The 23,986-nt window shown below is 31.9% G+C and overlaps 5 protein-coding genes across 9 annotated transcripts; 3 read left to right on the top strand and 2 right to left on the bottom strand.

Moving 5' to 3' along the window:
* Positions 1–13,255: 13,255 nt before the first annotated feature.
* LOC128397943 (nucleoside diphosphate kinase A-like) lies at positions 13,256–14,502 on the bottom strand. Its single transcript, XM_053358736.1, has 4 exons — positions 14,274–14,502; positions 13,995–14,096; positions 13,730–13,842; positions 13,256–13,472 (listed from the first exon to the last, which is right to left on the bottom strand). Exons 1-4 carry the CDS (start codon positions 14,445–14,447, stop codon positions 13,352–13,354), a joined length of 510 nt encoding a protein of 169 aa, XP_053214711.1. The 5' UTR covers positions 14,448–14,502; the 3' UTR covers positions 13,256–13,351.
* A 110-nt stretch (positions 14,503–14,612) lies between these two features.
* LOC128397925 (glutamine-dependent NAD(+) synthetase-like) lies at positions 14,613–17,715 on the top strand. Of its 4 annotated transcripts, none has more exons than XM_053358710.1 (4): positions 14,614–14,770; positions 14,915–14,987; positions 15,067–15,454; positions 15,528–17,715. In XM_053358710.1, exons 3-4 carry the CDS (start codon positions 15,202–15,204, stop codon positions 17,456–17,458), a joined length of 2,184 nt encoding a protein of 727 aa, XP_053214685.1. In that variant the 5' UTR covers positions 14,614–14,770; positions 14,915–14,987; positions 15,067–15,201; the 3' UTR covers positions 17,459–17,715. The 4 variants fall into 4 exon arrangements, with proteins under 4 accessions (XP_053214683.1, XP_053214685.1, XP_053214684.1 ...); XM_053358709.1 differs by having other exon boundaries at positions 14,915–14,959; XM_053358708.1 differs by lacking the exon at positions 14,915–14,987 and having other exon boundaries at positions 14,613–14,770.
* Positions 17,716–17,919: 204 nt separating this feature from the next.
* Positions 17,920–20,094, top strand: LOC128397932 (protein catecholamines up-like). Of its 2 annotated transcripts, none has more exons than XM_053358720.1 (3): positions 17,920–18,686; positions 18,773–19,140; positions 19,399–20,094. In XM_053358720.1, exons 1-3 carry the CDS (start codon positions 18,061–18,063, stop codon positions 19,851–19,853), a joined length of 1,449 nt encoding a protein of 482 aa, XP_053214695.1. In that variant the 5' UTR covers positions 17,920–18,060; the 3' UTR covers positions 19,854–20,094. The 2 variants fall into 2 exon arrangements, with proteins under 2 accessions (XP_053214695.1, XP_053214696.1); XM_053358721.1 differs by having other exon boundaries at positions 18,773–18,954.
* A 210-nt stretch (positions 20,095–20,304) lies between these two features.
* LOC128397936 (meiosis regulator and mRNA stability factor 1-like) lies at positions 20,305–21,959 on the top strand. The gene has a single exon (XM_053358724.1). It carries the CDS (start codon positions 20,636–20,638, stop codon positions 21,572–21,574), a length of 939 nt encoding a protein of 312 aa, XP_053214699.1. The 5' UTR covers positions 20,305–20,635; the 3' UTR covers positions 21,575–21,959.
* On the bottom strand, positions 21,944–23,871 carry LOC128397940 (N-alpha-acetyltransferase 60-like). The gene is made up of 2 exons (XM_053358734.1): positions 22,538–23,871; positions 21,944–22,393 (listed from the first exon to the last, which is right to left on the bottom strand). Exon 1 carries the CDS (start codon positions 23,669–23,671, stop codon positions 22,853–22,855), a length of 819 nt encoding a protein of 272 aa, XP_053214709.1. The 5' UTR covers positions 23,672–23,871; the 3' UTR covers positions 21,944–22,393; positions 22,538–22,852.
* Positions 23,872–23,986: the final 115 nt, after the last annotated feature.

Raw genomic sequence — 23,986 nt, forward strand, 5'->3', positions numbered from 1 at the left:
GAAATGAATCAGTTTCATCTTCTTTTCTCATGTAAAACTAGCAGATAAACTACAATTTAAAACTATTCCTCTGATTAGTTGATTACTCTCAAGTTAATCAACTTGGGCTCACACTATTATCACATCTTTGTATAGTTGAAATGATTGATCAAATTAATTAATGAATAATCAATTAACACCAATCAATCCTTATTATTGTATTGCCAATTTTTTTTCTATCTCAATTCTTGTCTTTCTTTTTCTTTAACAATTAATTGTTCTGATACTGATGATGGTAAATAGTTTACCATGCTAATCACAATTCTAGTAATTAACTTTCTCATCAAATCAGCTAATCGATATTTGCTAATTATCATCATCATCATTTACACGCTTCTAACTTTTTCTTTCATCATATTTATTATCATCAGAATTAAACATTTACTCTGATCATGATTAATAAAATAATCACTTTAATCATAATGGACACTTTCCCTTTAATCACAATTTAAATAATCATCACCATCTCATGAATATATCAGCTCGATAATCATGATTAGTTTATATAAGAATAGATAAATACCCTAACTCGTTAATTAACTAATCATTTCCACCTTAAACTGATCTTTTCAAGTTGATCAATTAAATTAACCAAAAGATGACAAATATTAGATAACAATTTAGTTGTCTGAGCGTAAGCGAAGACCTTACGTCGAAAAATCAAAATTTCGTGGAACGATAGCGATCGTAATTTTGGTCCAATCTTTACCGAATTTTCAGAATAGGTTCAGATGATGGTTCTCATCACCTGTATAGTTTTGGTGCAGATTGGCCTCCCGAAATTAGTAATTTTTCTTCACGCTAGATAGCGATAGCATCTATCACCATAGTAACGCGCTACCGCTAATTACAAATTTTTTTGATTCTCTTTCTTTTTACTTTCTCTTCTTTCTTTTTTAATTCACTCTCTTTCTTTTTCTTTCTCTCAGTCTCTTTCTCTTTCTCTTTCTCTCAGTCTCTTTCTCTCAGTCTTTCTCTCAGTCTCTTTCTTTCTTCTTTCTCTTTCTCTTTCTCTTTCTCTCAGTCTCTTTCTCTCAGTCTCTTTCTCTCAGTCTCTTTCTCTCAGTTTCTTTCTCTCAGTCTCTTTCTCTCAGTCTCTTTCTCTTTCTTTCTTTCTCTTTCTCTTTCTCTTTCTCTCAGTTTCTTTCTTTCTCTTTCTCTTTCTCTCAGTCTCTTTCTCTCAGTCTCTTTCTCTCAGTTTCTTTCTTTCTCTTTCTCTTTCTCTCAGTCTCTTTCTCTCAGTCTCTTTCTCTCAGTCTCTTTCTCTCAGTTTCTTTCTTTCTCTTTCTCTTTCTCTCAGTCTCTTTCTCTCAGTCTCTTCTCTCAGTTTCTTTCTTTCTCTTTCTCTTTCTCTCAGTCTCTTTCTCTCAGTCTCTTTTTCTTTCTTTCTTTCTCTTTCTTCTTCTCTCAGTTTCTTTCTTTCTCTTTCTCTTTCTCTCAGTCTCTTTCTCTCAGTCTCTTTCTCTCAGTCTCTTTCTCTCAGTTTCTTTCTTTCTCTTTCTTTCTCTCAGTCCTCTCTCAGTCTCTCTCTCAGTTTCTTTCTCTCTTCTCTTCTCTCAGTCTCTTTCTCAGTCTCTCTCAGTTTCTTTCTCTCAGTCTCCTCAGTCTCTTTCTCTTTCTCTTTCTCTCTCTCTTTCTCTCAGTTTCTTTCTTTCTCTTTCTCTCTCTCAGTCCTCTCTCAGTCTCTTTTCTTCTTCTCTCAGTCTCTTTCTCTCAGTCTCTCTCTCAGTCTCTTTCTCTCAGTCTCTTTCTCTCAGTTTCTCTTTCTCTTTCTCTCAGTCTCTTTCTCTCAGTTTCTTTCTTTCTCTTTCTCTTTCTCAGTCTCTTTCTCTCAGTCTCTTTCTCTTTCTTTCTTTCTCTTTCTTCTTCTCTCAGTTTCTTTCTTTCTCTTTCTCTTTCTCTCAGTCTCTTTCTCTCAGTCTCTTTCTCTCAGTCTCTTTCTCTCAGTTTCTTTCTTTCTCTTTCTCTTTCTCTCAGTCTCTTTCTCTCAGTCTCTTTCTCTCAGTCTCTTTCTCTCAGTCTCTTTCTCTTTCTCAGTCTCTCTCTCAGTCCTTTCTCTCAGTCTCTTCTCTCAGTTTCTTTCTTTCTCTTTCTCTTTCTCTCAGTCTCTTTCTCTCAGTCTCTTTCTCTCAGTCTCTTTCTTTCTTTCTCTTCTTTCTCTCCTTTTTCAGCATACACGCGCTCAGACGTTACTGTCGCTGCAGTATGCCTAGTTAATCATCGATTGTATTTTAAGTCACCTATCAATTGATCTTGTAATTATCATCATTGTTGATTGCTAATTCAGTTTGGTTACGATTTTCATATTTTTGGTTCGCTTGTTTTGATTAACTTGATTATTTACTATCAAAACCATTTCCTGATCTAATCTATAAATATTATCAATAGATATTAATCATCATCATCATCTTTTCATTAGTATTTGTATCCAATTAAATGATAATAACTGTAAAATTAGACGATACCCTTATATTGAATCAATACAATTTACTTTTCCTTTTCGTATACATGATAACCGAATCATCATGATTGTTATTAAATTGATTTGATGACTTTCAATTATGATTTGAACAATTTTTTCTCCTCACAATTGAACATTACCATTTATGATGACCAAATTTGATTAAATGATATCATAATGTTTCCATGCAATCAAAGTAAATTAAATGAAAAGCTAACGATTTAATCTCATCAATATTAACTTTTTTGTATTGTTGATTCCTATTAATAATAATCAATATTAGCTTTAAATAATTTCTGATGTTTCCATTTGTTTTTACATTGATTGATGAAGGGAACAAATTTACATGATCTTCTCTCAGATACAATCAACTCTTTTCAGGAAGATTCTGAACCATTCATGTTAAGATTTCATTAGCATCATCTTCATCTTTTTTGGTGATGATGAAAGAAAAAGCCAAAGTAACAATAATGTAAACTTGAGTAGGCAAAAGCTAGTAAAAGATTCATCCCTGAATTCAGGTTGATCATGATGGTGATGATGATGATGTTCCTCTGAGGCTTTTCCATGTCCATTAATAATCACAGGGAAATAATGATCAAATGCTACATATTTAGTACTTTACCTGTATTTTTATTCTGTCCTTTAGTTCAGGTAAAGATAAATCTTTTATCGTTGTTCAGTTTACCAGTAACATTCAAGTTAATCTTCCTGCTATTAGGCTACATGAGAAGATTAGTTTTTCTTGATGATAGTTGTGGTTATGATGATGATCGTCATTAAACTAATTTTGTGACTTATTCTGAAAAAAATAAGTCACCTGAAGGTAATCAGAAAATTGAATTACTGATTATCATCAGACTGTTACTATTTTCTGTCAGAAAAACATCACATTCAAGGTTAGAAATGTTCAATCATGATCATGATGGTTTCTCATGTGTTTTAATCATAATTTTTTGATTACAATTAATTATTTAGCTTACCTACACTTGTAGTTAATATATTATCAATTCCAATTTGAACTGATTTAGCTATTGATCATAAATGTTGTTAATTGTTGTCAATAGCATTACTTTCACCTCGAGTAATTAATTTAGTTTACCTCATTTTCAATATTTACTTTTTGTCTCTTGCTCTTTTCATTGTAAGAAATTAGTTAATTGTTTGCTTGGACAATACATGTAATCATTACCTATGAAAGTTAATTGTTGTTATTATTACCAAATTGCTAATTCACTTTTTTTCTGGTTTTGTACAATGATTTCAAATAAAATTAAAGTCATTCAGAAAGTAATCAATTTTTCAACTATCATGTTTTACTGATTGTCTATATTTTTCTGATCAATTTTAATGATACTTAATGATCAGAATCACTAATTAACTTACAAAGTATTAAAAATTAACCAATTGGTTCAATGAAAATTGGTTCAATAAAATTGCTGATAATTAATAATAATTATTTACAGTTATATATCCAATTAGATACAGTTCAGATTGAAGCGATGTTAATTTAATGATAATAGTTAATAACATAATTATTGTAATTAGATAGCTCATAATTACAGGTAGTTATGGTTTCGATAAGTTTAACCTTTAAACAATTTGATAATATTGTCGTTGAGAAAAAAAAAACTATCCAACTGACCAGTGGTCAAAATTATTTGGGGAAAACTTAGTAACAGGAAAGTGAATGAATATCTATCAATAGATATTTATAAAGTACAGAGAGATGGGTTAACAATGGTCAAGAATAGAAAAGAATAAGATGAATGAAGGTGATGATAAAAATAGAAGATGAAATGATGACCATGTTCAGTATCATGAATAAATGAACAAAAAAAAGTGGGAAGATAAAAGTTGAAATGATTATAAGTCAATCGTTAATAAAGTTAACGGTTTATTGTTAGTGACATTTCTGGACACAATGAAAATCTCCAGGTAAAGGTCAATCTTGTGTTCATTTAATATTCCGATGACATTAATCATTAGAAAGTCAAATATACACCGAATACTGAATAACAATACTGAATGAGAATACATGATGAACTACATAATTTTCATCACCATGAATCTGATAGATTAAGAATAATATCTTTGTTCAATATTCTTACCTGTTTTTTTACCTTTAACATTTTACTCTAATGTATTTCCATGTATTTAAAATAATCGTTCATCTCTTTATGTTTTTTTTTTCATGAATTTTTATATCTTTGATCAATAATCGATTATTTTCAATTCTAATTCAAACTTTTCTCCAGAACTTTTCATTGTTGGTATTCGAGTTAAATTGTTATTGATCAATAACTAATTAACTTTTACCCTGTTTCTTTTTCCTGGTTGATTATCATTGACAAAAAAATATTCAATTTAATCATTTGTATATTTTCAAGGGCTACTAATTAGTTTTTGCTAATCATTTGTATTCTATTTACTAAATTGTAATTAACCATTTTCTGTCACAATCCAATTTGGATTATAATTAATTTGCCCATAGCTTGTTAATCTTAAAAATGGATTAATCTTTAACTTTCTAATCCAATTAATCAATTAATTAGTGGAAGTGTGCTGAATATTATAACTTTATCACCGCTAGAATTATTTAGTTTGTACAATTAAATGATTGTTCATTCACCGAAAGTTTAATTGCTTCTAGATTAACGTAAACATTTACATAATGATACATAAATTGTACCATCAGCAACAATCAAAATTAATCCGCTTTTGTAAATCCGAATAGTAATTTGTTAACAATGGTTAGAATTATATTATTCTGATTACTTGGGTGAAACAATCAACTAATTATAAATTTTTACGAATATTAACAATTTAATAAATGATTAATTTTTATAGTTTAATGGAAACAATTTAATTCCAACCCAATTTAGATCTTTTCTCTTGTATCAGAAATTGAATGTATCAACAATTATGAAAGCGAAAAGATTATCAAATGTAAGCCTCATCCTAGGAAAAAGTTACCAACTTTTGATACTTTGATATAAACAGAAATGAATTCTGTATTTATATGTTGCTCAGAATTTTTCACCATGAACATTATCATGGAAAGAAAACAAATATCAAGCCAAAAATAGGCTGAGAATCAATGGTCCTCGAGGAGTTTCATGAAATCCTCTCAACAAACAGCAATTTATTTTTGAATTTAAAGATTACCATGAACCAGAAGCTTAAGATTCAGATAACCATAAACTCATAATCCTTCATGTAATATCCATGATGATGAAACAGTATTGAGAAAAGTTCATAAGTAATCTGTTCATTTGATCAGAAAGAAAACTCTTCTTCATCTTTTTCTTTTCTCTTGAGCTCTGATTTTCTTACATGAAATTGACATTGAAATTAATTCACATTGACAATTATTCCAAGAATCAATATGATCAACTTAAAATCATATACTTTTCATTTTGTCATTTACATCATGATCATATTCATCTCTATCTCTTACTATGACATAAATTACCAATTATGATTTATTAATACCTTTCATATTTACTACTTTCATATGATTCATTTCATGATATTCATTAATCTGTGCTCTCAGATTTTGAGATAACTTATTTATATCAGAATGATTGAAACAACAAAATGGTTCAATTGATTAATTGTAACTCATTTATTACCTAATATTTTGATAAATTTTTAATCCAATTCAGTGATACTATGATATTTGAACTTGTCTGTTTATTAGATTATCATTACTGATGAGAGGTAATCAATCATCATCAGCTGATTAATGATTCAAATCATCAATACCAAATATCAACAATTATTGATTAAGTTATCGAACCTTATAATTGAATAATATCTTAATCAATTTGTGCTTTGGAAACTTTCAATAATTAATCACCTTTCACCCTTTGGATTATCATGTTTTGTCATGTATTCTGATTAAATCTGTTCAATCAGTTGATTACAATAACGACACAATATCGCTGAATATCATGTTACTTAAAGAATCATTATTTTCTCTGTATCATAAGAATGTTTTTATAATTTTCCATGATATTTGCTTTCAAAAGAACAGAAAATTTCTATTATTCATCATTTATCGAAATGAATTCTTCGAATAACGAAAAAAAATCTGATATTTATTATTATGATTCTTTATTATTACAAAATTTTGTTCAGAATTTGGTATCAGATGAACTTTTCTCTTTTCTCTCGTAAACATAACAACTATTATCATGATGATCATTTTATTTATCATTTTATTTATCATCTATTATCATGATAACAGACTCTATTTCTTAATGGTAACCTGATTGTTATATAAATATTATCGACTAATGTTCATTTGATGATTATTGTAGTTATCTGAAACTTTTTCGTTCCTTGTTCAGAATTTGCAAAACTGAACAGCAATCATCATTATGTACATAATAGTTTCAATGTTGATTGGTTTTACCATCTATTTCCTATTCAGTTATTATCATTACTTGAAACTTTCATGAGAATAGAATAATTTTCAGTTTTTTTCTCATCCATAAACTCAACATTGAACTGAGTTTTCACCATGTTTCATATTGAATTTTCTGCTTTTCAATCACATTCCGGATATGAAAAAATACTGACCAAGGTCAGAACCGGAAATGAAGTCTAACGGATTTTCGGGTTTTATATCTTCCTTTTCTTTTGCTATTTCTCTGAAATTTTGAAATCCTACTCAGAATTTGTTCATTTCGGTTGTAAGAGTTTCTCTCTCTTTTCATTTCATTATAAAACCTCACTTTATATTCTAGTTTTTCATATTATCCATTATTTCATCTTCATTCAATGAACTTTATCATTCTCATCATCATCTCTACTGTCTCCTCTCATTACATGCTCCCTGGACTCCTCCCTAAGATGTCACTGAATTTTTACATTTTCTTTTCACGTTCCATTCGAGAAGAAATTGAATGATGAAAAAGAAAAAGTTCTGACAATATTATGGTGTTGAAAAGAGAAAAAGAAAGAAATTGAATTCACCTGAATACTCATTGAGTTTTTTTTCATCTTATTCTTTTTTCATCATTGATTGACATTAGAACAAGAGAAAGGAGGAAAAGTGAGAGAGAAACTCAAGGTTCTGATAATGATGATGAACAAAGATGAGATGAAACTCAATTCATTTATAACCATAAAGAATAAGAATTCCCATGATTCTCATGGTGATGATAAAACATATGAATATATGAACACAATTTGCTCATCATTTTTGATGAAGATTCAACTGAATTGTTATTCAAAAAAAGTAAAAAAATAGAATCAAAATTACATCGTAATTATAATAATCATCTTTGTTATTATCATGAATGAACATCTCAATACATGTATGATAATGTTCAATGATAACTTTTAGAGTTCTTGGTAAAAGTTACCAGTTTCAATATTCTGATTCAAACATGATCCCGATTTCAGAGCAACTTGAACTTTTTTCTTCGTCTTGATTGTTTATAAAGAGATTCACGTTCTGAAAAAAGAGTACAAAGTGATGGAGAATCTAAGAGATTTTCAGGCCATTCTTCGTGAAATTTAAAACCAAAGGTGCGAACTTCAAATTTGTGTTCATTTCGTTGGACTTAAATAACTATTCATCAATTTTGCTTCTTTATTCAGAAATTAACTTCGATCCAACGTAACTGGACATTAATCTCTATTGATTAGTTAACTATTAATACGTTAGATTTACAGGTCTACATTAATACTTTATCAATATAAAGTTCGTTGACTTGATATGAAATAATAACAATATTGATATTGATGAGTGAATTGATGATTGCAATTAGATTAGTTTTTCCAATTAACTGATTACATTTCAAAATAAGAAAATGATATTTGTTTTCAATTAACTTTCCTATTTTCTTGACTTGATATGGATTTTTAATCATTTTAGCTAAATTGTTAAGTTGTTGTTAAACTGACAAAAAAAAGCAACGTGACTTAACAATTTAATCATGACCTGGAACAATTTAAACTGTATCCTCTCAATGATAGTTTACACGATTAAAATTAATCATCGATATTAATATTAATGAATTTTGTTACATCATTTGATATTATCCAATTAGATTTATTCATCTTCAACTAGATGTACACCATAAATCATGATTAAATTGTAATGGTTAACGTTTTAAATTGTTGAAAATAAAGCCAATTAAATTATCACACATTTTTATTTCTAAGAGATGATCAAACAATTTGATTAGCACACAATAAATTGTGTATTCAATGTGAAAAATTGCAAAGGCTGATTAAGTTTCTCTAGTAATAAAATAACATAAGCAGTTAATTGCTACCTAAAAACTACCTTGATCATCATTTTCATAGTCATCATGCTGACAATTAATTTTTTCACCAAAATGTCAAATATTATAATTCTGGCAATGGCATCGATTTCATGGTGATTTGTTGAGTAAAATCACCAATTATTGAAACAATTTTCACCATTTAGCTGATCATTACTATTGTCCGATTGATTGAGTTCACACTGATCAATATTTGAGCAATTAAATTGTGATTAACTAAATCAAAAAGTATCTACACCACTGTAATAAAAATTTAATTATCATGTGTAGTTTAGTTGTAACTTTAATTAGCATTTCCATTATAAGTGGTAGTTTGATTGCCAACAATCAATTGATTATTAAACATCGTAAATCACCTTCAGGTCCATCACCGGCATCGTTTGTTTGTCCATCTAATTATGGCTACTTCCAGAATCCAGATAATTGTAACTCTTATTATTACTGTTGGTCGGGTTCATCTTATCTGCAATTCTGTCCGGACGGAACGACCTTTTCTCCCATGAACCATAATTGTTCAGCATCTTATTCATGTTCACCATCTACTCCATCTACATCCATCGAAACTGATTCATCTAAGTTGATTCCCTCTGAATACCCACCGGCTCGACCTCATTCAACTTTCCGTCCCTGGTCACAATCAACACCTTATCCTGGCACCGGTGGGTATGGAGGAAGTGGATCAAATGGTCAAGGGGGTTACAATGGGATTAATCAGCCTTATCCGACCTTCCCGATAACACCAAATGCCGGAACTGGTTGTTATCAAGAATGTTGTACCTACCGGTCAGTTTTGGTTCGGTCAGTCTGTACAATAACCAAGAATTTAATTAACGTCTCATTGAGAAAGTTTACTCGAGTTAGAGGTAATTTAGCTGATGCAGCTCGGCGAATTGGATTATCATCATCATCTCCTGAAAATTGATGCAATTAAATTAAAAACCTTTATACCACGATAATCATAGTCATCATCATCATCATCATCATCATCATGATTACAATTACTATCAAGTGTAATTGAACAACGAAAACCTTTGTTACCATTGAAAATTAACTTTACGAAAAGTTTTCCCTCATCTCCCAATGGTAACTTGTAACGCAATTAACTAACTACTAGAAAGAAACTAAATTAACTTTTTACTCTGATGGTAATTTTTTCCAATTGAATTGCCTTAAGAGGAAAACATTTAATTGTTGATCCAGTTTCTAATCGTTACCTGATTTCTTTGCTCATTTAAATTGCTCACAAAACTATTTCATTTTGACAAATCTATTATTTTGCTTACGTTGATCGTTAACTAATTAAATTACATTTACTTGACATTCTATTAATAAATATCATCCAATTGTTGTGATAAACAATTTGAGAACCAACCAAAAGCCTTGAGCTATTGACATGATTTTTTACATCACCAACAATTAACTTATTGCTCAAATTGACTGACAATCAACTAACTCACTGGCTGATTGTTTAACTTGATCCAATAATGAAAACCTTGGTTATCCTTTCAATCAATCATTACCAATAATCTATTGATTCAAATAATTATCAACTGATTAATTTGAGAGGAAGAAAAATTAATTCACTCACTAAACTAAGTAAATTAATTTACAACGAAATTTAATTTGATTATCTTTGAGTTTTAATTTAATTAGATTTTCAAGTTTGTTTACTTTTTTGTTTGGACAAAATTTTAAACTAATCAAGTTAATCATCAAAAGACATTTTCTCAAACTTGATTGTTGTATGTAAGCGAGTTGATCCAATCTCAATTTCCTAATCCATCTAGAGAAAGAGATGAACAGTTTTTAATTGTAATTACATAATTTACGATGAAAATCTATAACAATTTACTAATTGTATTCTTTTTTTATCCTTTAGCCGGAAAGCTCAAATTGTCTTGAAACCATTTGATTGTTATCATCAAGATCCATCATGAAAATCATCATCATAATGTTTGCATAAATGATTATCATATTATGATAACTTTTAAGCGACAAAATTTCACAATTCAACACATAATCTTAATCAGCATCTTGATCATCATCAATTCTCATCATGAATTAATTGGTTTATCCTGATTCAGAATCACAGAGATGAAACAAATTTTATATTAAAGGAAAATGAAACAATTGAAGTGAGATTTTTGTTTCCAGAATAAAGCTCAGGATCAGATGAAGATTAACAGAAAATAACAAAAGAAGACGATGAAGACAAAACAACAGAACGATAAGATTCATGCTGATTATCATCATCAACACTTTCTCATCTCAATTCACATCAGCATCATCAGAATTTTCTTCCTCTTTTATTTATAAATATCTTCTTTCTCTCTCCATCTTTATTTTCATCTTCTTCCTTTCAATCTGTCCATACATCCACACTCACTTCCTTCCTCTCTCTCTCTCTCTCTCTCTCCCACCTTCTCATCCTCTTCCACCCACTTTCATGATATCTTTTTGCTATCCATGTTTCATCCCTGAGACAGATTGATTCCGAATGGCCTTGTACAGAGTCACCATATATTTCAATGTAATTTCAAAGATATTCACTCACTAAGATGAACAAATGTATTTCCAATTCGCAACCACCTTAATCATGATTATTGCTCCCGCTTTGTAAAAATCAACAATCATCTTCTCATCTTCATCATCAAAATTACATCTTCTTCCTTTCCTTGAACTTTCTCTCTTTCTCTGAGTAAACGAAATGGCGAAACAGCAATAAAATAAAATATTCATTTGTCAAATCAGCCAACAATTAACTAAATTGAAAGTAAATTTATTAATCAGCTGATAAACTTTGCAGAATTGAAATTAACAACTCAATCGGAATAAAATATCACTGATTCTCAACAATTAAGAGACACAATTGGCTTTTATTGTGATACATTGATTATAATTAACCAACAATTTACTTTACCTTTTAGATGGAACCGTTAATTTTGATTCTCTTCATTTCTTCATCTCTTTGTTTATCCAATTAACTTGGAGAAACTGAAACCTTTCACTAGAAGATGAGGATGATAATGAAGATAAAGAAGATAGAAAAGACAAAGAAGAAAAAATAACCTAATTTTAGATAGAAAATTACATAGGAAAAAAATCGAGAACATTTAATCTTTTCTATTCTTTTTCGTTTTCGAAACAGTTTTCTATTTTCTCGAGTTTAATTCACAATTTCATTGAATCATTTGCGAAATTAACTGATTGTTTTCATCCCAATCAATTATATTCTCTTGACAACTAATTAAATTGAGAATAAAAAATCAAATTGATTTTCCAATTGGTTAACTGTTCCTGTGAATATAAATAATACATTCGCCTCAATTTAGTTAACTGTAATTACGATTGTTATTAACACAATCAGTTGATTATAAAGACTTGTAATTGTAATAAGAAAATAACAAATCGATAATTTGATTTACTTGATTGTCTCCATTTAGTGGTTTCTTTTATTGTTCCAATTTGATTGCTGGTGAATATTAAATTGTTACTCTAAAGTAAAAGATTGATTAACTTGATCAATCAAACAATTAATTTCTATTAATTGTGTGAGGGTCAAATCAATAATATCTCTAAATACAATTTAGAATCTTGTAAATTGTTATAGAGGAAGAAGAGATTAAATCGATTGTTAATTGTGACAATTTAACAATAAAATGGTTACAATTCATTTTCACAATTTAATTCAATTCTTTTTATCAGTTAACATCTATGGTTTGATTAACTGTTTGATTGCTGAAGATTTAGCTGATTTAGCTAATCATCTAAGTGAATATCAATGTAAAGTCTTACAATCAGTTATGACGAAAAAACCAATCAAATTGATTAAATTATCTTGTTTTGATTTTCTAATCAAACAACGTGTTGATTTAAAAACGCAATTTCCACGTGATGGTGACTCGTATTTCCAATCGCTGTTAACCAAATCGTTGATTGATTTGGGACTTGAAGGATCAGCGATGAAGTTGATTAACTTAAATTTAAATGAGAAAATATTTTCCGCCAATTTGAATCAAGTTTCTCTGATGGAACAAATTAGAGACGAAGAGGAAGCGGAAACAAATAAGGCGATTGTTAAGAATCCATTTAAATCACTTTATTCCTCAACTCGGAGACATGACACATTAATTCAACAATCAAATAGATTGATACTCGATATCGTGATTCTGGTGAGTGTAATTATCTTGGCGATCATATTGACTTATGCTCTTATTGTTACTATTCGTAACCTCGATGTACCAGATGATTTAATTGACCGAGATGAAGTTGCTCTCTTATTGTAGAGGTTAAATCTTGATGTTGATGGTCAAGAGTCAACTGTCTAGATAATAGATGACAAAACTGACCGAGAGAAAGAAACGAAAAGGATAATTGTGAGATACTCCCTGAAATTATTAAGATGACAGCCTGTAATTTTTGTTTGCCACGAACAATTAATTTCAAGATACGGTTGTATTGTTTGTGTCTTTAGTTTCTTGACTAATTTACTTGTAAAACCATTGAACATAATCAAGATACAAATTAAAATGAAGATTATGATTATAACTTAGTCTTCATAAACCCAAGTTTGTTGAGCTGGAGCCCAGTCGGACAATTCTTTGTCCTCGAACCAGAGTCCAATTTCTCGCTTAGCGGTATCAACGGAATCACTGCCATGAATGATGTTTCTAAATGGTGAGAAGAGAAGAACAAAAAAAAACAATTAGACTCAAGAAACTACACAGTTGAGTTAAGAAGAATGTCGATTAAGACAATGGGGAAAAAACCACTGAGCATCGAGGTAAAAGTGAGAAGAGTAAATCAAATTAAAGGATCAAAAGCTTTGTAGCAAAGATCCAAAAGGTATAAAAAATAATTTACAGTTTTAACTACAAAGGATGTTGGATAAATTTTAAAAAGAAAAGAAAATAGAGATTCTCATTACCTTCCAACTTGGATACATAAATCTCCTCTGATGGTTCCAGGTTTAGAGTCAGCAGGGTTGGTCTCACCGAGCATAACTCGTCCAGTCTTGACAACATTTAATCCTTCCCAGACCTAAAAAGGACAACAAAGTAAAGGTACAAAAGAACAAAAGAACAATTATTAAAAAAGATCTAACAAAAATATCCATAAAGAGAAATAAAAGAAATAAAAGAAATAAAGGTGTGACCAGAAAGAAAAAGACAAGATAATAAGAGTAAATGTACCATTGGGACAACTGGTCCAGAGAGCATATACTTGATTAAACCAGCGAAAAATGGTTTTCCAGCAAGTTCAGCATAATGTTGCTTGAGAAGCTCTTCAGGAGCCTAAAGAAAAAAAAAGTTAATTCGTTAAATTAAATTTAATCATTAAATGAGTAGAGAAAAAAAAAGTGAAACGGAAATGAAAAAATGTAGACAGAAAAACAGACAGACAAATGGGTAAAAGGGAGAAAGAAGGGAAAGCCGGATAAGAGAAAAGAAAGAGAACAATAAAAGGCTTACCTGTTTCATCTTAATTGCAACCAATTTGAAACCTTTAGCCTCAAATCGTTTGATGATCTCACCGACTAATCCTCGTTGGACACCATCGGGCTTAACCATGATAAAAGTTCGTTCCTTGTTTCCTGACATTTTTATTGCTAACCAAGTGAAGAATGAGAATAAAACAGTGAACATAAACTACAGTTGATCAATTAAAACGTTGGCAACAAAAGATGAGAAAACAACTCATCTAGATCAAAGTGATTCCCTTTATATGTAATTCCCCATGGAACTTGTGTTTCCATCTAGTGTTTTCTTTTCCACCTAATCCCAAACAGATTTTTTCCGAAAAATTTTTGTTTATTTTACCTTTTCAATGAAAAGAGTAATCAGTTGATCACTTTCATCTCGATGTTCGCATTGTTAGATTGTTAATCAATTTAGTTTTTGATTGTTCGGTTTTGTTTATATTTTTCCCTTCTTATGTTCTCAGAGTTTTCATCAAATTCATTACACTGGTAAGTTCATTTTGCTTCTTTCTCATGTTGACATTTTTTTCTCCTTCACTTTTGATGAATTTTTTGAGGTTTTTTTTCACGAATTCTAACAATTAATTCTCATTAAACCAATTAGTTGATTTTTCTTTTCTTCTATGCAACTAGGATTAATCTTCAATTAGTTTATTATTTATAATATCTGTTGTCTTGGTAAATTATCCTTCGGGTTTAATTCTAAGTATTTCTCCTCTTATCCTTAATATGATTGTGTCTAATTTTTAAATGTCATGTTTTCTTGATTTCCTTTTACAATTTAGGTTGAATATTGAAAGTGAATTTGATCGTTTGATTGATTTTTTTATCGGACACTAGGCCTTTTGGTTCTCCAGTACATTCACATTTTCTTCCTGTAACTCTGGTCATTCTCTGATTGTCCATTGGAAAGTCATTCCATGTCTAAAATTGGAATTGGTGTTTTTACCCTTAACCAATTAGCTTTGGATTTTGATGGAAATTGTCATCGGATATTAAACAGTATTGAAATCGCTCAACGAAATGGAGCTTCGATCAGAGTTGGACCTGAATTAGAAGTATCCGGTTACTCTTGTGAAGATGCTTTTTTCGAGGCTGATACTTGTTATCACTCTTGGCAAACTGTTGCCGAAATCATTAAGAAACAATTCACCGAAATAATTATCGATATTGGTGAGGATGTTTTTCTTTGATTGTTCAAGAATCATTTCTATTCTTATTATTTTTGTCAACTCAATTACTTTAGGATTGCCGGTTTACAAGGATGGTTCACTTTACAATTGCCGAGTGGTGATACTTAATAGTAAGATTTTGATGATACGACCAAAGACTAAATTAGCGGATAGTGGGAATTATCGAGAGTCTCGTTGGTTCGCTGCCTGGGCTGTTGACTCTGGAATCCATTGGTTTCCTTTGCCATCATTTATCGCACAATTAACTAGTCAACAATATGTTCCTTTCGGATCTGAGATAATAATTGAAATTGTTCCACCCAAGATTGATTCTTGCATTTCAAGACTATTTCCTATTAGAATTGGCTTCGAGATGTGTGAAGAGATGTGGGTTGCCGATGCTGCGAATGTCAGGCTTTTTGGTGAGAAAGGAGTTCATATTATCATAAATGGATCTGGTTCTTATTGGGAAATTCGTAAACTTGATCGAGCTCTTGAACTGATGAAAACAGCGACAAGTAAAACTGGTGGTCTTTATGTTTTCTCAAATTTAATCGGCTGTGATGGAGCGCGAATTTGTTTCTATGGTCGAAGTTTGGTGGCCTTAAATGGCAAAGTCGTCGCCAAAACGACAACTATGGACACTTTTCTTCGAGATGTAGATTATGCTATATATAAATTGGATCCTTTAGATATAACAAACTATCGACAACAGTACAATATTCGAAGTGCACCAAATTCGAGCTCTCGACTAATATTTTATGCAGATTCTAATCGACTCGAAATAGATTCCGGACTCGTCGATTGTCCTGAAAGTGCCACCATTTCGATCCATAATTTTAATTTATATCAAACCAATTCATCACCCAATCCACCTTGTCACTTGACTGACATATTACCCGAGCAAGAGATTATGATCTACGGATCATTGTGGCTTTGGGATTATCTCCGACGATGTCATTCCTGGTGTAAAGGATTCGTTGTGCCTTTAAGCGGTGGCCTTGATTCAGCCTCTGTTGTTTGTATGGTTTACTGTATGTGTGTACATATTTTTGATCATTTGCAAAAGGAAATCGTCTTGAAATCTGATACAAACTTTTTCAAAGCTCTAGGATCAATATTAGAATCGATGCCTTTATCACGAATCAAAAGTCCTAAAGAAATTTGTCAAAAGCTTTTACGTTGTGTTTACCTGAAAACGAATTACTCTGGGAAAGCCAGTGAAGAACGAGCTTCAAGAATCGCCAAAATGTGTGGTGCTGAATTTCACATAATCGATTTTACAGAAATCTATCAATCTGTTGACAAATTAACCAGTTCAACACTTGATCGACCAACACCAAAAACTATTCCTCTTCGAATTCAAAATGTTCAAGCTCGTCTACGAATGTTGTTAACTTATGATCTCAGTGATTGTAATCGTCTAGTCTTGGCAACTGGTAATGTCGATGAAGCCTTAGTTGGATACTTAACTAAGTATGATTGCTCGTCAGCTGATATTAATCCAATTGGAAGCCTTTCTAAACAAGATCTCCGTCGATTTTTGGCCTACATTCGTGATAAAGTTCTTATGGAAGACACCGAAGTCTTAACGCAAACCTTAAATGCCATTCCTAGCGCTGAATTAACTGGAGAAAGTCAAAGCGATGAACAAGATCTCGGTTTGACTTACGAAGAGCTCAGTTTGTTTGGACGACTTCGCCGAGGTGAATTCGGTGCGTGTGGACCTTACAGTTTATTCTGTAAATTGTTGGAAAATGCCGAAAATTTTAATCAACCAACCAATCCAATTATTATCGCTAACAAAGTGAAGCGATTTTTTATTCTACATGCTCGCAATCGACATAAACAAACCGTTTTAACGCCTTCACTTCACGCGGAATCATTTTCTCCGGATGATAATCGATTTGATCAACGGCAATTTTTATTCGACCCAAACTGGTCAAGACAATTTAAATCAATCGACGAAAGAGTCGCCAAAGAAATGGAACCCAAGCCTCGCTAATCAATTCCAATCACCCAACCAAAGACCAACTAGTTGAACCAATTTCTTTCCAATCAACACGCGTTAATAATGAAGCAATTAAATTGATCTGGAAAATGAAATTTACTTAAACCACATCATCATTGCGAATCAACAATCAAAAAATTGAGAATATCTTATAAGAGATTTAATCCAATTGGAGCTGAGTGTAGGTGAATCACATCATTGGGATGATAAGATTTACTAATTTAATGAATAAAAATCAAGAAAAAAATTAATGATTGTCTGAACCTTGACAACCAATAAAAGTGACAATTTACATTATTTATTGTGAATTGTTATCAAACAAACGAGCAATTTGTTAATATATTGAAATCACATTTAATTTTCTCATGTTCAGATGAATGAGAATAGAAAAAGACAATAAATAGAACAATTAACAATTGATTAACTTCTCAATTAACTTTCTCTCTTCTTCTCCCTTTCATCTTCTTTGAGTCGGTGTGCCAAGTCATCTGCCAGCAAATATTTTCTTCTTGTTGTGATTTCATTTTTTTGTTTTTCTATTTATTTCTTAATTTCTTTTTATTTCTATTCGCAATTAATTGAGAAATTGTGTTCAAATGGGTTTTCCATTATGGTGTCGTCTTGGTGTTACTTTATTAATCGGTTTCACTCTCTTGTTAACTGTGGGTCTTTGTTATGGTCACAATCATGACCATTCTCATGATGATGATTCTCACCACCATCATGATGAAAATCCATCATTCAAGTATTCCCGTGAAGCCAATGAAGCCTTTCAATCTGATCATGGACACGATGATTCATCTCACCATCATCATCATCATGGTGAACATGATGACCATCACCATGATGATCACCACAGTCACGATGGTGAAAGTGGTAAACACCAAGACGCACCTTCAGCAGCGGTTATCAAAAGAGATCCATCTGAGGTTTGGCTCAGCGCTTTGGGATCAACGGTGTTCATTTCTCTGGTTCCATTTGTGATTCTCTGGTTCATACCCTTAGATAATTCAGCTGAATATCAACCCTTTCTCAAAATCTTACTGAGCTTTGCTTCCGGTGGTCTTCTTGGTGATGCTTTTCTCCATCTTATTCCTCACGCTTTGATCGCTCAACAGGCTAAAGAATCAGTTGACCATCATGAACATTCACACCATGGACATGGACATTCACATGGAGGTGATGGGGAACATCATAGTCATGACATGTCAGTCGGATTATGGTAAATATTACAGAAAAATGTTCTCAATGTGTCACAATTTATTTCATATTTGTCTTTGTTTCTCTTTTACCTCATGTAATCAAAAGGGTTCTCGCTGGTGTTTTGGCTTTTCTAGTTGTCGAGAAATTTGTCAGAATCTGTAAGGGTCCAGGTCATGGTCATTCGCATGGTCCACCAAAGACTAAAAAAGAAACCAAAGGATCAGATAAAAAGAAAGACAAATCAAAAGAAAATGAAGAGACCAAGAAACAAGAAGGCGATCACCAAGGTGAGCTGGATGAGGAGAAAAAGGAAACCGCTGAGAAGAAGCCCTCTAGGACTTCATTAAAAGCAAGTCCTAAATCGACTAAGGATAAAGAGACCGAAGACACATCGAAATGTCCTGACAGTCCGAGTGGAAAAAGGGTCAGGTTCACTGGTGTCGATAAAATCGTTCCTCTTCCTTCCGAACCTGGTATGAAACAGCAAACAAAATTATCCCCTTAGAATCAAATGAGAGACAAGAGATTACCTGTAATTAGGTTTTCTTAATTCTCACTGCATGAGGGCAGATTCTTCTTCTCCGGTTTTCTTTTTCTTGATTTGATCACCCAAAGGATTCAAAGTTCTAAACATCAATTCGAACGCTTAACTAACCCGCTTTTGTCTTGTTTCTTTTCCGTCGATTTCAACCTCTTTCCTTTTCACCTTTTTCTCTCTTTATCATTTTTAGTTGAACAAATTAAAGTCGCTGGTTACCTGAATCTGGCCGCTGATTTCGCTCACAATTTAACGGATGGACTGGCAATCGGTGCTTCTTTCATCACTGGTCAAGGAATAGGATTGATGACAACATTAACCATTCTTTTCCATGAGATTCCCCATGAAATTGGCGATTTCGCCATTTTAGTCCAATCAGGTTGTTCTCGGAAAAAAGCCATGTTCTTGCAATTGATCACCGCTGTCGGAGCCGTGACGGGAACTCTAATCTCATTGGTAGCCGATGGAATGTCGGAAACAGCGTCACCATGGATTTTACCTTTTACCGCCGGTGGTTTCATCTACATTGCCTGCGTCTCAGTGATACCGGAACTATTAGAGGAAACGAACTTGAAACAATCAATCTTGGAAATTATCGCCGCTGCCACGGGAGTTTTGATTATGGTCTTTATCGCACAATTTGAATGATGATTAAAACGAAATTAACTTTAAGCATATGTAAATTTAGAGAGAGAGAAAACTTGAAAAATTAGAAAGAGAAAGAAGAGAAAGAGAACGGGAAATGCGATTGAAAATTTCTCTTTCTTTTTCAATAGAGACCAATTTTCTTTTCTCTTTCTCTTGAAAAATTTCACTTACTTTTTCACTTTCTTTTCTCTTTCTTTTTACCAGAAAAATTATTAAACTTTCATCAACTATTTTTTTGTTATTCTCGATGTGATCTTACAATTTATTATATTCTAACTTAAATAACTCAATCCTATTAAACAACCAAATGGAAAACTATTATCCAATTGTCTAGAATTGAATTCTCAAGCTATTATTCAACGGAATATCAATTATCTGTTCGCAATTTATCCTCACCCGTTATGATCCTAATTGTTTCCATCACAATCAACGTGTGAGACCAGCGAGTGAGATTTGTTTACTTTTTGATTAAGACTCACTTTGTATCTTGATGAACAAGTGATTGTGTTTACACTGATTTGCCTCACAATTAACATCATTTGATTAGAACTCATTTTCTTCAATCAATTCAATTAAACTTCTGTTAATCAGTTAAGCTTATTTCAAGCTTAATTCTCCCCATCGATCTTACAGTTAATTGAATCGAGATTTGATCAACGAGTCAATTTTTTTCCTTCTCAACTGTGATTAACCTTTTCCTTTGTATTCTTATCAATTTTGTTTTTGTTATTAGTTTTTCTTCAGTTAATTAACTGATTTGAACGCTAATTAACTTTACCATCATGCCAGTGAAATGTGGCCTATTCTGGGACATTGAAAATGTCCGTGTACCAAGAGGTGAATTGGCAACTGACATCGTCCGGTCAATAAGAAATCTGGTCACTTCAAGATCTTGGATTGAGATTGATTTTTTTGTTGCTTGTGATGTTTACAATCAGTCGAGTGGATTAATGAGATCACTTGATCTTATTGGTTTAACGATAATCCATGTGTCCAACAATGTGAAAAACGCTGCCGATGAGAAGTTGAAAAAATTGATGACTGAATTTGTCAATGAAAATGGTCACAATGAGATCGCAATTGTTTTGCTAACCGGTGATTATGATTTCGCGACAACTTTAAGAGGATTTAAACGTAATCATAATGTGACAATCTACTTAATCTACAGCGAAGGTTTATCTCAAAATCTTGTTGATTGTGTTGATAAATCTTTTTCTATCAACAGTTTCATCAACCCGAACGGAAATAAACCTCGTCAACCCTACAAACAATCAATTCCACTCAGTTGGGAACCTTGGCTTGTCCAGATCACTGGTTATCCGCTTCATACCCGAAATGCTGAGATCGTCGCCGAATTCAGGAAAAAAGCTCAAAACCAGAACGGGAAATTCGCTGAGATCCAACGGGGAACAGTTTGGCTGAGTTTCAACGACAAAGCCGATGCCTTAAAGATCAGCAATGAATTAAATGGCCGCACATTCAAAGGAGGAAGATTAACAGCGATCGTTACGGAATCTCGATTATTGGCTGATCATGAAAGACCAACGGTCAATCAATTGGCCTTGGACATCGATCGGAAAAGTTCACAATCCCGACAGAATAAAAGAGGACCACATTCACCGAAAAAGTTTTATGTCGATGAGAGAACGACAGTTCCGTCATATCGTCGTAATTCAGATGCTTCGAGCATAAGTGATAACCCTTGTTGTTCAATTTGTTGAACAATCAATTTATCGATATCAACACTCAATCAATTCATCGAGTTGCTGAATAATTTTGATCAACAATTCAGAAACTTATGATTGAAATTATCCTAACAATCAATAGTTGACTTGAGGGTTTCAGTTTAAATATGATTTCAACGCGACAATTTAAAGACTTAATTGTTAGTAAATTTAAATTGTCATCTTTTCACATTCATATCAATTTCCAATCAAATCACATTGTCATTCATCTTGATTAAGAATTAACTAAATCCAATTTAAGCTCGATTCGAGTTGAATCTGCTTAATCTTTACCGATTCTCATTTTGATTGTAATCAAATGATTTTGTAAATCACGCAAAAACAACAATCAAAGTAAATAATAAGTTGATGTTAATTTAAATTTATTTAATTAGAAACATGAATCATTTCCTCTTTTAAATGAGTTGATTGCAATCAAATCGGTTAACTGATTTGGGTAAAAAAACAAACTAATTTACAATCTAAAAGTTTTTACTCTCGATTATTTTAAATTACGAAAGCAATTAAGTTAACTTTGAAGATTCAAATGAATAATAATAATACATTAAAATGTAACGAGAAAGCAAAATTCAGGTCACAATTGTCTCGATGGTAAACACAAAGATCGATTGATTAATAATTAACGGAAAAGTGAATCGACTATTGATATTACAGGTGAACTATTAATATAATTGTTTGGGTGCCGATTGAATATGAAATTGATTCAGTCCATTGGTTGGAAGGCACTTTATGTTTTATCTGGTTCCATTGGAAAAATTTTTCGATTACACTGATTATTGGTACAATTATCGGAATCTAAATGAGATTAATAAAGTTGATTTCGTTTATCTGAGACTTGCGATTAATGCGACTTTTGTTGTTTCTATTAATGCATTTAAAGTCATTAAAAAAAACAACGCTAACGAAGAGTCAAGTTGTTAGATTGTAGTTACTATTTACATTGTGAGAATGAGGATGATGAATGATGAGCATGTTATTTTCAATGGTAAACAAGAATATGAGCAATGAATAATCTTAACCTCGTTTTCAAGCCGATTAAGGTGAATGATGATGAGCCAAAGTAACGAGAGCTTCCTGGTTTATCCCCATTGGAAACGGAAATTGAAATTGATCCAATCCAGTTTTAAATTCTAACTAGACACACATAAGGAATGTGGATTAGGTTAATCAATGGTTAATAGAATAATAATAGATTAATTGGAAGCTTATAGAGAGGGAGAAACAAAAGATAATAACGAAAAAATTGTATAACAATTAAGCAGTGATTTCTTTAGGTTTATCGTTCATCTTTTCGGAGACACGAAAGATAAAAATCCGATAGATTTTGAGAACTCGAAAGACTCGCCATAAGAGATGAGGTAATTTACCAAGTGCTTGATAAATACCGACAATTGGACATCGGGCAAACGGATAAGAGTAGATCCAAGATGTTGTCGCACCATTGATGTACCTCACATAAGAATAAGCATCTCCATTACCCGCTGAGTTACAATAGTACCAAGGGAGGTAACGATGAATACGAAATGATTTACTTTTATAGAAAGTGATGGCCGTCTTATTATCACATAGAACATGAAGATAAACCGCTTTGACAGTTTTGGCTGTATCGTTAAGATCAATATTCGTTGTTAGTTCGTTGATTAGTTTGTCTAATAGTCGAGAGCCAATCCCATATCTACGATACTCTTTAACCACACCAAAGGTTAAAATGTAAGCTACTTTTGAATCATCTGGAAATTTTGCTCCAGGTAGGATGTCACGGTCACAATGGTCACAATCTGAACGGCACCAAATATCTGCTACAATAACACCGACAATTTTACCATTAATTGTTGCAGCCCAGGGATAAAAGTATTCACCATTAATTACAGCATTATACCATTCAACTGGATAGGTAATTGGAAACCAATCTTCACAAAGATGTTTAAGTGTCTCCAAATCATTGGGACACAATTTTCGAAATCGCAAATTATCTTGAACACAATGGTACGATGATTTAACACCAGAACATGATGAACATGATGCTGATGATGGTGATAATTGATTGTCAACTGCAATGTTTACCGTGATCATACCTTTCTCAGTGAAACGATGAGGATGTTGAGGTCGCTCTTCAAGATCAACTGAGAAGGAGCGGTGATAAATTGACCTTTCAAGGTCAATATTGAATAGAAAATAAGGTAATTACCAAGAAAAAGAATCAATTTAATTGATTAGAGAAACAAAAGAAAACAAAACACAATTGAGTTAACGAAATTCACTCAATGTAAACAACAATCTCCAAGTTGATTTGAAGCTTTAAATGTTTACCTTTTCGTTGCCATGGTTACGCTCAACCGCGATTATTGAATTGACTGAAACATTTGATTAACGGAAACGAAATAATTA

Source organism: Panonychus citri, unplaced genomic scaffold (genome assembly GCF_014898815.1).
Source record: "Panonychus citri isolate SS breed McGregor unplaced genomic scaffold, ASM1489881v1 Contig00040, whole genome shotgun sequence".
In the NCBI taxonomy this organism is placed as follows: domain Eukaryota; kingdom Metazoa; phylum Arthropoda; class Arachnida; order Trombidiformes; family Tetranychidae; genus Panonychus; species Panonychus citri.

Excerpts from the sequence above, each read along its gene's own strand:
- LOC128397943 (XM_053358736.1), bottom strand. The coding sequence starts at position 14,447 with ATGTTCACTGTTTTATTCTCATTCTTCACTTGGTTAGCAATAAAAATG. Across the intron at positions 14,097-14,273 it reads TTGCAATTAAGATGAAACAG|GCTCCTGAAGAGCTTCTCAA; the intron begins GTAAGCCTTTTA and ends TTTTTTCTTTAG. Across the intron at positions 13,843-13,994 it reads CTGGACCAGTTGTCCCAATG|GTCTGGGAAGGATTAAATGT; the intron begins GTACATTTACTC and ends TGTCCTTTTTAG.
- LOC128397925 (XM_053358708.1), top strand. The coding sequence starts at position 15,202 with ATGTCTAAAATTGGAATTGGTGTTTTTACCCTTAACCAATTAGCTTTG. Across the intron at positions 15,455-15,527 it reads CGAAATAATTATCGATATTG|GATTGCCGGTTTACAAGGAT; the intron begins GTGAGGATGTTT and ends CAATTACTTTAG.
- LOC128397932 (XM_053358720.1), top strand. The coding sequence starts at position 18,061 with ATGGGTTTTCCATTATGGTGTCGTCTTGGTGTTACTTTATTAATCGGT. Across the intron at positions 18,687-18,772 it reads GACATGTCAGTCGGATTATG|GGTTCTCGCTGGTGTTTTGG; the intron begins GTAAATATTACA and ends TGTAATCAAAAG. Across the intron at positions 19,141-19,398 it reads TCCTCTTCCTTCCGAACCTG|TTGAACAAATTAAAGTCGCT; the intron begins GTATGAAACAGC and ends TATCATTTTTAG.
- LOC128397936 (XM_053358724.1), top strand. The coding sequence starts at position 20,636 with ATGCCAGTGAAATGTGGCCTATTCTGGGACATTGAAAATGTCCGTGTA.
- LOC128397940 (XM_053358734.1), bottom strand. The coding sequence starts at position 23,671 with ATGATCACGGTAAACATTGCAGTTGACAATCAATTATCACCATCATCA.